This window comes from Calypte anna, chromosome 3, assembly GCF_003957555.1.
Source record: "Calypte anna isolate BGI_N300 chromosome 3, bCalAnn1_v1.p, whole genome shotgun sequence".
Classification (NCBI taxonomy): Eukaryota; Metazoa; Chordata; class Aves; order Apodiformes; family Trochilidae; genus Calypte; species Calypte anna.
In genome coordinates this window covers 38,160,075-38,173,069 of record NC_044246.1, presented here as the reverse complement: position 1 = coordinate 38,173,069, position 12,995 = coordinate 38,160,075, and the positions used below count along the sequence as shown (strand labels likewise).

General features: G+C 42.9%; 1 protein-coding gene across 2 annotated transcripts in view; it reads right to left on the bottom strand.

Annotated features, from left to right (window-relative positions):
• HNRNPLL (heterogeneous nuclear ribonucleoprotein L like) overlaps positions 1-11,943 on the bottom strand; it is a 31,097-nt gene extending 19,154 nt beyond the window's left edge. The window contains exons 1-3 of one of the 2 annotated variants that reach the window (XM_030448092.1): positions 11,598-11,943; positions 2,382-2,500; positions 936-1,173 (exon numbers count right to left, since the gene is read on the bottom strand). In XM_030448092.1, the coding sequence (XP_030303952.1) occupies positions 936-1,173; positions 2,382-2,500; positions 11,598-11,789 (549 nt within the window). In that variant the 5' untranslated portion in view covers positions 11,790-11,943. The remainder of the gene's footprint in view (positions 1-935; positions 1,174-2,381; positions 2,501-11,597) is intronic. The other variant, XM_030448093.1, reaches the window with a different exon arrangement.
• Positions 11,944-12,995: the final 1,052 nt, after the last annotated feature.

Here is a 12,995-nt window from a genome sequence, read left to right as displayed (position 1 = left end):
GAAGAAAAATGCATGATCTGAAACTGACTGCTTGAAGTAATTTCAGGAGCTCTAAGTTTCAATCCATTTGCTAACATAATATACAGCACATTAAACAAAAGTTAATACTTTCATTAAGTTATATAGTTCCACACAACCTGAACACTTTAATTTATTCTTAGTATCCTATACATTTCTCTAAGAACAAGTGACTTACATTTGTATCACGGTACTGCAAGTTTCCTTAAAACAGACTTTAATTTTTTCCTGAAATATTTATGTGCAATTCAACGTATGCTACAAAATCTCTACAAAAATGTAAGCAATCATGCATGAGAAAACAGGGATTCTTGAATACTACCAGAAAAATATCTGTATCATTAAAAAACTATGCAGGTGTGCCATAAACAGATGGCAGTAAATTAGGATGCAACTGTATATATAGTATAACTGAAATACTGAAAAGTAAAATATATCAGCCCAAATAACAGTGAGGAAAACTTCATCAAACTCAAGTTGATCATCAACAGATGAAGGTTTCAACATTCCACAAAGGAAATATGAATGAAGGATTGTAAGAAAATAACTACTGGAAATGATACTTGCTACTTAAACACAGGCCACTCAGAATCTAGAAGCTAAATGACATTCCTGATGTTGTGGCAACACATTTGGAAATATTTCAGAATCATCTAGCAAATCTAACATTTCAAAATCCTGACCACTTAAGTCTTCTGATGCATTGCAAAATACCTGCACAAGACTGAAAAACCTATTTTCCAGATGTGTATTTCTTATGTGAAGAAGGTGTAAAGCTTTGGCAGGTGAATTTAATTCCCTACTCAAATTAACAGCGTACAATTTTAGCAAATAGTCACACCATAGAAATAGATAGCTGCTCCCAGTGCCTTTTATAATCTTATTAAAAAGAAAAAAAAAAAAAGGAACAAACGTACCACTGTAATTGGGTAGAGAGGATTCTGAATTGACAACAGGAGAACTTTATTTCCACCAGACGGGTCATCAGTGTTCCCTGGACGAGTAATTCTTTTACTTGTTGAGTAGTTGAAAAAGGCTTGCTGCCCAGCAATGTATACAGGTTCATCTGCTGCAAATGTTACACATTTCTTTGCACTTTCTACATTTTCAAACTCTACCAGAGCCTGGCGCTTAAATGGCATCATCATGACATAGCTGGTGAGAGAAACATTGCAGTAAGTTTTCCTATATGCTTACTCAAAAACAATTCAAGTCCCATAACTGTCATATATATTATGTTTTTTCTAACCAATTCCTAACAAGGACATAAAAGGAAGGTAGTGCTTCCTGCTCGTGCTTTCCAAACCTTGTCAACACATTCCTAAAGCATTTGCACAAACGAAAGAAATGCAGTTGTAAGTTAAATAAGTAATAAGCAGTTGGTTTCATAAGGCAGTTTAATGCATAACAACACTCAACCAATACAAAAAACGGTTTATCCTTTATTAGCTTACTAAACTACAATTCATTAAAAAACACAAACCAAAACCGAATCAAAGTAAATGCAAATTATACAACATATTAGAAGTTGATTCATTAAAGGCATTTGTTGTTGCTATGAAATTTAAAAATACTATTTCTGACACAAAACTATGGTAGAGGAATTAAACAGAAGTATTCAAGTTAACCAAACTGAGACACAGACATACTTAAGAAGTTTTGTCAGTTTTTGTCAGACTAAAATACATCATTTGTATTCCTGAACAAGCTTGTGCTCACTTAATATTGTTTATTTTAAGATATTGGTACAAATATAATCCAATTATTTGAATAATGGCAGTGAAAAACACAATCCTAATTGAAACCTTTTTTAACTTCAGTCCATGCATTTACCTGAAAAGGAATGCATGTTTCCAAAAAAAAAAAAGCACTCAATATTCAGAATAAGCTGGTTCTAACCATTCACCTTTACTATTTTGTTCACAGATGAAGAACCTTTAGGCTACACGACCTTTGAAGGGGCTTTCTCTGAATAACAATGTCACTCTGAAGGCCTTAGCATATCACAAGCATTCCATTATGAAGCCATAGGTAAAAGCATCATCTGCTCTGAGGACCATCCTTATTTTTGGTATATTCATTGATATGAAGACAATCACCCTCGAGCTGCTTTGCAATTCAGTTTAGCTCATATTACGGCCAGGACAGACACTACAGCATCCTGACAATGTAGCTCTGATTGACCACATTTGCCATGTACAAAAACACAGAACTGTGACAAAGCTAGAAAATCTTTACGCTTTACTATGAACTAAGCTCTGCATTTCAAATGGCTACCACAATGCACTTAAAGAGGTCCAAAGAGACTTCCAAATAATGCTCCCATCTTGCCCAGAGAGACAACTTTATACCACTTGACATACCATATGGTTCCAAACTTTTCAAGGGCTTCCACAAGATCTGCTTCCACAACTGATTCACACAGCCCGCGGACATGGACAACAGGAGAAACAGAGACTTTGTGATGACTTCCCCCAGCATCCTAGAGATGAAAAAGACATTTTACAATTTAATACACAACAAGGAGTATTCCTACCATTAACTAAAATTAAATATTTGGCAGAAACTACACTGGGCAGTCATCTAAACGTACAATCCAAACATATTTTAAGTCATTTAACTTTTCTTTCCAACTAGATTGCCAAGTTCAGTTGCTGAAGCCTACTTAAAATACTTCCCAGATTTAATTAATATTCTTGCACAGGCAAGATTCTTCTTACACAAAAAAAAAGCCTATTTAACACTTGGTTGAATTGCAGAAGGTCTTCCACCCTATCTGTTAAAATCATAAAAAGATAATTCTTGGACATGCACAATAGATAAAATATTTCTGCTGCTCTTCTGGTTTGTTTATGCCAGTATTCATTTTGAGACAGGCTAGTAGGATAAAAAAGAAAGAACAAACAAGGGCCATCAGTAAACTGAATGAGAAGTTATTATTTTTCTAATGTATGCAAAGTTGTGCCTCACAATGCAAGCAAATGCCAGCTCCATACTGCACTTGAAATCAACCCAACCTCCCTTCTAATTCTGAAGACTTCATAGATGTTCTTTAAAAACTCGCGATTTCTGTACATATGGGCTCTTTCCACCCCAAGACTGACTACCATTAACAAATTAAGCCACCACACATTAGCATGCAAAATTCCCACTATGAATATTTTTTAGAGCTACTGCTTCAGACAGTCTCAGTACTGAGCGACTGAAGAATTTAGGTTGGAGTAGCCTCATCTCTCTAAGCAAAGCCTGAAGTAGGGCTGAAACTTACGTTATACATTCAAAGACACAGTGGTAAAAAAAAACAAACAAAAACTATGTAAGCAAGTAGTGAGAGATAATCAAAGAAAGATTAGAGATAATAAAGTGCACACTAAAACATACTGTCACTATTAGCACCCAAGTTTCATAGGTGTAATGCCAGTGTAAAGTTGATGCATTCAAATTCACAAACCACATCAATGTATTAGACCTAACAGATCAAGTTAATTTTTTCACTTTTTTTGTAAGAAGTACTATAGTATCTCCTGTAACTAGAGACAGATTGTCCGTTTTAGCATAAAGGAGCATGCAGCTCCAGTAATTAAGTAAGCACAATGATTGCTACTACTGCTACAGACATTCCTCTCTTCCCTGTCTGAACTACAGATTCAAGAGAAAAACACATTCCAGATAACTAAAAATAGTCTCATGTTTAACTCCTGTGTTTCTCACACTGTTCTCCCAAAACAGTCTTTTTTTTTTTTAACCTTTAACTTGAGGATTTGACCATTCTGCTTGAACTAAAAGCCAGCAGTCCAGACATTGTCAGACGTCAGAATAATCTGCTGTGTAATTTTTTAAGCTTATCTTATATTTTATTCATTTGCAGTATGAAAGCATTTTAGGTGGCAAAATATTTCTTTGAATAAGAGCTGTGATAGTTGTGGGAAAACACCATTACTTGTATTTGCATAAGATAGAGCAGTAGAGTAGAAGTGATCAAAGTAGGTATAAAAGGTTAAAACTCTGAAATCAAACACTTAGGTAATTGTGGAAGGAACAGAACTACATAGCAGTTTTTATTTTCAGCTTAAGTGTTCTTTCACCTTTCAAAGCTGAAAGAAGCACCTAGGGAAACCTTCCAAAGAAAACTAATAATCATCGCCAGTTCTTCCTGAAAAGTCTGAGACTACAGCATTGTTAACAGGCACCTTTACTTTTATTTAAGTCTGCAGAACAATCAGAAGTTGTTACATCAATTATTCATTGCCCTGCATACTTATAACTATATTAAGATTCCAGTTAATGCTAAGCATGTGTTCTCTTGTTTTCTTTTCTTTAATGCATTAAAGAAATCTCAACTAAAAATATTTCTGTCTAATCAGATGGCAACTCTAAGCATTGATTTTCTCACTGAAGGCAAGACTCACTACAAAGAGCCACCTTACATAATTAGCACCTCCACACATCAAGACAAGCTTTTCAGAGAGTGGATCACAACAGAAAAGTATTTCTCTCTCTCTGCCCTTCTCACTTCTATCTCCTATTTCTTTCATGTTTCTTTGTCATGCACATCCCACTGTATTTTTATTTATTAGCATTCTACTTAAGCTTGCTTGCTTGCTGAAGATATAAATCCTTCTAACAGCACAAACTCTCTCATAAATTAGCATTTCTCAACTTGCATCTTCAAATGTAATATACGAGTGATGGATACACATATTATCATAGAACTATAGAATGGTTTGGATTGGAAAGGATGTAAAAAGATCATCCAGTTCCAACCACGGGTAGGGACACTGCTCACTAGATCAGGTTGCTCAAAGCCTCACCCAGCCTGGCCCTGAACACAGCCAGGAATGGAGCATCCACAGCTTCTCTGGGTAACCTACTCCAGTGCCTTACCACCTTCATAGTGAAGAATTTCTTCCTAACATCCAACCTAAATCTACCCTCTTCCAGCTTCAAGGAGACACACACAGATGTCCACACTTCAACTGAAACTATTCTCAGAACAATCAACATATACAAATCTTGCTTTCTTTGGTAGTTAAAACAACACTTAGCTTTCCAAGTCCAAGTGCCTTCTCACCATATAGGAAGCACCCAGTAGTAGGGTTTCATATAGCAAAAAATTTAGCAAGAATTGAAGTAACTTCTACAGCAGTTTAAGAAATGTGGAATAAAAAAACCATAATGAAACAAAAAAAAACTATCACCACTCCTTACAACAGTGAAACCTCAGTAACTTGCCATGAAATTAAGGTCTTACCTACATAGCTACATATGCATATATGAATGCATATATGTATGCTACATAGCATTTCAGAAACTAATTCATACAGATAAAACCACTAAGGCTATAAATGGCCAAATCAGAGGGCTCCTGCTTTACTCAGAATAGTTTCTAACCAGCAGCAGTAAACAGCAGCATGAGAAGGGAGCGCAAGTCAGTCCTGAGCCAGGAAGCCACAAACTAAAAAGCACAGAGCATATTGGTGAAAGACATGAGCATGTGCCATAGGCATATGTTTGCAAAAATGTCTTCACAAAGGGCAGACATCTCTATTATTGTCAAACAAGTTTAGCAGCTACCAAGTTGCAATATCAAGCAAATTTAGAATGAATCTATCATTTCCTTTACAAGAAAAAAAAACCACTAGACCATATGAAAATCTAATGTGTCTAAGTGCCAAGCATCTCCACAGCTAAGGTCAGAACACACACAACTCATCCAACTGCTGCCATAATTTCTTCCCAGAGATAAAAAATTTAGGATTTCGACCAAGATCTCACAGTCACTGTACCTCAAGAACTCCAGTTTGCACACAAAGGTTACATCAAAGCATCTGCTTGCGTACATATTAACCACCACCAGTATTTCTCTGTTTACAAAGGAGTCTTTCACTAACTCCAAGCCCCACAGTGACACTAAAGCCCAATGCAGAACTCCAACATTACACTTGCACTCCGCCATACAGAAGAGATGAGCTAACCTTACTGCTTTAATACATATGGTGTAAGGGTTTTTGAAAGCTTAATCACAACTTCTTTAAGAATCATTAGCTGGACAGAAAATGCAATTATTAAAGAGATAACAGAAACAGACTGCCTTTCTAAGTGCTCAAGATCAGTAGGACAAAAAAGGTCTCCCTTGAGAAAGAAGCTAGGAACATAAAAATGCTTAACATTGCAACCAAGCTTCCGCAGAGAGTTGAGGAGTGAACGGAAGCTCTGACATAACTAAGTAGAGAAGTCATAAACAAGTTACTTCACAGATACAGGACTGCAACAAAAGCAGCTTCAAAGAATAGCTGTAGGATTTAAACATGCATCCTGTAGTGTCTTACAAAGTTCTAGACAACATTTTAAGTATATCACCAGTTTCTTGCTAACAAGTTAGGATTCACCATTCTGAAAAGCAAGCTGTCATGGGTTCTAGGATGATATTTCTGTTGCTCCCCAATTCCAGACTAGAGAATTTTTCACCAACTCTGCACATAAATTTGTCCCCTTATTCTCCCTCCAGGTACCTTCCAGTCTGTATAGTCACATTAATTCTGTCAGTTCCTACTACCTTTTTTGGACCATCTGTTACTTCGGCATTCCTCTGCTTTCCTCCTCCATCCCCCTTTTTCTTCTTACTCCATATTGGATGGCACTCTTCCTTTATATTCTCTCCCTCGGGTATCTAATTTTTTTGTTATTTTATCTCTCACCATTCAGATTATTTTATTCAGTCTCAACTTTTTCCTTTTGGTGCATCACTCTTAAATGCTCAGAAACTGCTTTCATAAATATCACAGTATTGGCAGAGGGAAAGCTCCAGAAGGCAGCTTAGTAGGTATCTAAGTGCCCAAAACTTCATTAATCCCTAACTACAGAGTGATTACCACACTATAAAAGGCAAAGTGATTGTACACAACACACTCCCCAATAATCTCTGCCCACTAAGGACGGTCTGATGAGGAAAGGCTTTCATTAGTAGATACACAGCACTTAATGCACACTCTTCAACTCGTCCCCTACATGATGGTAACATTACTTAAAGCTGTCTGCCGTGTTGCACTTCACCCCTGCTGATCATACCTGCCTGACTTGAGCGGTTCGTGAGCCTGACTCTTTGCTACACAGGTACAGAACGTGTCTCTCTTCCTGCCACCTGCAATTCCTGTAGCTTTGCAGCAACAACAGAGTTTAGGGTATTGTTTCTCTTGCTTAATGCACACCTTTTCCTAGCACTCTGCACCACTGTATCCTTCCAGCGATTACAACTGCTACAGAACTGAATACCTGCACTGTGGCCCCTTCTGCAAATTGGCTCTGAACTGGTGACACAGCTGGGACTAGATGCTTGCTGCAGGTCCCTTCCAGCTGAAATACTCTCTATTCTGTTCCATTTTCCCCCTCTGCTCATCACAATCTGAATATCCATTCAAAAAAACCAAACAACACCTCAAAACAAAAACCCATGCAACACACATGTCTTGGTTTGGGCCAGGATAAAGGTGATTTTTCTGTCTTGTACTTTTGCTTGTAGCTAAGTCTCTTGTAAGTAGTTGCACTTGCTGAAATTAACAGCAAATTTCTCAGACAGTGTGTGCTTCTAGGATTGATAACACTTGATGTTTATAGTTACTGCTAGAGACTGGTATGCAGAGCCAAGGACACTGCTCAGCTCTGAGGAAAACATTTTACCATCCAGGAGAATACAGAGGTCCCACCTGAGCCCTCCTTTGGGGAGGAACAGACAAGATAGATGCCAGAATTGACCAAACAGAGTATTCCATCCCATATACGTCACACTCAGTATAAATTTGAGGCATCACGAGGGCCGAGCCAGATCTTTTCCGGATTTCCAGATTTCCAGACTTCTGGATTTCCTGATTTCCCTTCCTCCCTTCCTTCACCCGGCATCCTGGAAGGATCCTGTCCTTTCGTCTGCCTGTGGTCCTGATCCGTGCCAGCCCATATCTGTGTGTTCCTGCCTCCGGTTCCCGACTGCTGCTGACTCCAGGAGTCCAGCCTGGACTTTCCCAGGGCTGCCCTGCAGCCTCGGTGGTGACGTGAGAGTTATTGGGGGAAAGGAGGGAGGAATGTGGTTTCCATTTTCCTGTATATTTGTATATATTTAGTAATTTTTCCTATTTATCATTACTGTTCATTAAAGTTGTGTAGTTTAGTTTCCAACCCATAAGTCTCTCTCCCTTATTCTCTCTCCTTTCTTTATCAAGGAGAGAGAGATTAATAGAGAGCGTCTGTTATTCGGTTTAATTGCCAGGCCAGTGTTAAACTGTGACAACACAGCACCACCAGGAAATTCAGACGGAGGTGGTAGAACACCTACCCTAAAGGTAAGGGTTACTTTTTCTGACAGAAGACAAAGGCAGGAGGACGATTTAGACTTACTCCACTAACACTTTTAGGATGCACTTCGTTTAAGAAATGGATATATGAACAAGTAGCTGCAAAAACAAGTCAAGATCTGAACTCATTGCCATCTACTTACTGTTACCCGAGCTGTCTGCAACAGACATGAAGCAAATGAGTTGCAAAGTGAGCTGCTTTCCATTTACCACAAAGCAAGAACACTACATGGAGGAAGTTACACCAGAGTATCCGAGAGCTGCAAGTTCACATCCCTATCTTCCCTTGCAGTAGTCTGTAGTTATGTTTCTGTGTTTAGACACCACTTCTCACTTCCTCAACAGTAAGAAAGGAGATAGTACATCTTCTTCATTTAAATACTTAAAAAAAAGTACGTCAGAGACAGTAAGCCAGACAGATGCTACCAAAAATACAGGCTGTGTATATACATTTACAAATGAAATTTAAATTTAAAGGAGAGAGAGAGAGAGAGAATACAGCCTAAAGACCCTTCAAGAGCACCTTTCAGCCCACATTCTCCCAGTGTCCTCTGCAGCACCACAACTCTGACTTGCATGCCAAGGCTTCACCACCACACAACACTGCTTCTCTAAAAGTCTTTCTTCCAAATGATACTCTCCCTCAGAGTACTTCTGCAAGACAGATCCCTACTCCTCCCAAGTCAACATTCTGGTTCTTCCCTGTATCTCCATGCTCCTCAGCCTTAAGATGAGCCATGAGGAAGAGACACTTCTGGGCTCTGAGAAGTGTCTGCACAAATGGAAAACAAAGGAGCAAAATAAATTTTGGTTTTCCCCATCTGGATCTCACATACAGACTTCTGGGCATTCATTTGAACAACAAAACAAAACTTAGAGGCATAAAGGTCTTACTCAGCCCAATAAAACAAACCCAGAGGAATGGGGAAATTCTAATTAGTACACCCCATCAAGGAGACCCCACAACCTGCAAGACAGGGTGCTACCACAAAAGAGCTTTTTTACAAAGTTAGCATATAATCCATATGAGTGCAAAGTTCATTGATACTCCAGGATGCACGTTAGGAAAAAAAGAAACAGTGAGGTGACCAGACTCCAACCACTTCTTACTCCAACCATCCATTTTCCCATTTCTCCTAATCCCTCATTCCCTAAAAATCCTTCGACTTAATCTTCACGTAGTTTTTCCCCGTTCTCTTCTGAGCAGCCAGAATACTTACATTTTTTTCCCCTCCTCTCAGCCTACCTTGATCTTACATGTCTTTGCATTGAACCATATACAACTTCTATAAGGTAAGAACATATCTAGAGAGTAACGAGTAAGATAAATCACAGAATAAGTAAGTTTCATGCACATTTTTTTTGCTCTATGAGAGAAAAAAACCTAAAATTCATATTAACAAGCTCTAATAAAGAGATGCTGGAATTTTATTCTTAAAAGCCCCATGTAAAATTACTAACAACAGCACCCATCTTACAGCTTTTATGTTATAGCTTGCTCTTAAGAAACTAGCTTGATCTCTGTTATCAAGCCTCTCTAAGAGTGGACCTGTGAATACTGCTTTATCAATAGAACATCAGAGTCAGTGCCCATGGACCTCCCTTGAGGCACACTGCAACTGACACAAGCAGCTGCCTAAAAATCCTCATGTTTTTGACTTGCTACACAATTTGTTTCAGTTTCTTTATTCACCGAGACCCAGCACCTAGCATTCCTGAAATCCAAAATGTAAAGCTACTTACTTTCTGCTCTGGTTACCTAAAGGGGCAGGGTAGTTGTGTCTTGCACATTAACTGGGATAAACTGAGATCAACATGAAGACAATCAGAGCCAGAACCCAGGAAAAAAAAGAATAATAAAAAAAAACAAAAACCCACCCCACAACTGATTTCATAAAGCACAGCAGAAGAGGAAAGGCAAGAGCAGTACCTTGTTCCTACTTGAAACACTGCATGGCATCTAGTTCTCCTAGACAGTTACCGTTCAATGGGTAGCTTAAGCATATAGATTTCATTCAGGATTAAGTCTTTAAGACAGAGCACACTGCTAAGCCTTGACTGCAACAGAGACGATGCTCTGTCACAAGAAATTGTAGAATTAGAATAGTTCTCTCCAGAGATGTATTTTCGGTGCACTCTACCTGGGAACTTTTGTACTAATTTAGGAGGTACCGTCTCCATCAAGAGGTTCAACTGGCAGACATGGTAACAGCCACTGCCCTCTCATTAGCTTTACCCAGTGCTAAGCAACTTCATTTTAACAACTCACAAAGAGACACTCTGAACTTCAAGGTCTACCGTTAAACGAGTGTTTTCCCGATCCTGCTTTTCCAAGTAAGAAACAGAGCCATCAAGAAGGAAAACGGTAACAATCAGATGGACGATTAGCTAAGAAATTAAACAGTAGACACAAAAGTACTGTTAGCTCAAATTTAAAGCCCAAGGTCTGTTTTGATACTTAAGATACAACTTCATGAAGGCATGTAGCAAATTTAGTGAATCGGGGTGCTTATTACCATTGTTCGTGGGGGTGGGAGAAAGAAATACAAGTGAATTTAGAAAGGAGACAATCGTCAGCCTTATCACCGCACGCTGCCAGACACAAAGGTAAAACAGAAGGATGTAAGAGCCCCTCTGCCTCGCTTTCTGCCCCCGCTCTGCGTTTCTATAGTTACACTCGGCAACAGGGCAAGCACGAAACTTGCACGAAACGGCAATATCCGATGAGCTGCCCACGGAGCAGAGACAACCTCAGGGCTGCGGAACCCGAATCACGTTATCTACCCAGCAGACTGCGAGCTCGGACCCCTTCCCTCGGGAAACTGCGGCGAGGAACAATTACCGACGGACCCCCCACACGCCTGCTGTGGGGAGTAGCTAGGGAAGAGCAGGACCCCGCCTGACTCCCTCCCCGTCTTTCCCGCCCCGAGACGCCGAAGGGAAGGGGGGGAGAAGCGCAATCCCACCGGAAGCGCCTCCATGCCCGGGGGAAAAGAGCAGCGGGCTCCGGCCCCGGGAAGGCCGCGTGGCCGGGGCTCCCACCCCCGTGGAGGGTCGGCCTCTCCTCAGGGAAGCTGGGAGAGCCGCCCTTCGCCGGGCACACGGGGGAGGGGGCGTCACGGGCCTCGCCCTGCGGGAGGGGCCGGGGTGGGGCGGGCGGCTGGCGGGCCCCCTCCCCCCCGCCGGCATCCTGACGGAAGGCGCCCCCACCCCCGTGGCTGCCGCGTCCCTCACCCCGCCCGAGAAGCCCCCTCCGCGCGGCGGGGGGACCTTGTCCCGCCGGTTCTCGCTCTCCTCCGCGCCGCTGTACTCGATCTCGCCTTCCTCGGCAGCGGCGCTGGGTTTCAGCCGCTTGGCCTGGCTCTCGTAGGCGCCGTCCTCCTCCTCTTCTTCCTCATACCGCTCTCCAGACGACGGCGACGACATGGCCGCGAGAGAGAGACAGAGAGGTCGGGAGGGAACGGAACGGCTGCCGGCGGGGGGGGGACGAGGGGGGCACCCGATGGAGCCCGACGGCAGCGGCGGCAAACGCCAAAGGTGCTCTGCGCCCCGTTCCCCCGCACACACTCCTCCCCGCGCCGGGAGCGGGTCACGCCTCCCCACCGGCTACCGGCGCCGCGATTGGCTCCGAGTCGGGGAGGGAGCGCAGCCGCCGAGGCGATGGGCCAGCAGCCGTGCCCGTCGGGTGCCGCGGCCACGGCCACTGGCCGGCGAGAGCGCCCGTCACCGCGTCTGGAGGCTGCCCAGGCACCGCCTCCCGCTCCCCGCCCGCCCGCTTTGATGTCTGAAGGCTCGGACTGTCCAGCGGCCGCCGGGGGCGCTTGTTCGACCGCGGGAGACCGCACGAAGGGCCCCAGAGGGCCCGGTCCAGCACCCTAGACCCTGCAGCTCTCTCGCCGACCGCCTTCTCCCGCAGCCCTCTCCACCTTTGTCTGCTTCCCGACGCCTCCGGCTGCTAAACACCGGCGGGAGGCAAGGAAGTGCGGGTCCCGGCGCTGCGGACCGCGAGGGGCAGCCGGGCTGGCGGCACAGCCCGTGTGTCCGTGTGTCCCTGCTGCGCCCGGCCTGGCGTGCTGCGCTGTAGGGTTGAGTTGCCATTAGAGCCCTTAGAGATCCATCAGGCTGATCTCGAAGCACCTTTCCAGACACCGCCGTTAGCTCCACACCCTTTAGCCCCCAGCCCATGGAGGGGAAGGTCCTGTGCTTGTTCACGTAGGCCAAGGGGGTCCAGTGATCACCGGGTGAGGAACGGTGCCACTGTGACTGTACTCCCTACAAGCTCGATGAGCGTGGAGAGCTGCCTGGATGGCTGTCTCTGTCCCCCCACGGCTCTATTACTGGTGCTACCGTTTCTAATAGCGTCGATGTGTGCTTACAGCATCATGGTGCACTGCGTGCAGGTCTGCTTGCTCGCAATCAGTGCAAAGTGGTGGGTCTGCTCAAGGTTCCTTCTTCAAGCAGATGTTGCTGAAGCTGGCTGTTGGTGTTAATGCCTGTCTGCGTAGAATTGTAGAACAATGGAACAGCACAGGCTGGAAGAGAGATGGAAAGGTCATCTGGTCCAGCCTTTCATAGGAGGCAGCCCTAGATGAGGTCATCTAGCACCCTGTCCAGTCACATCTTGAAAACCTT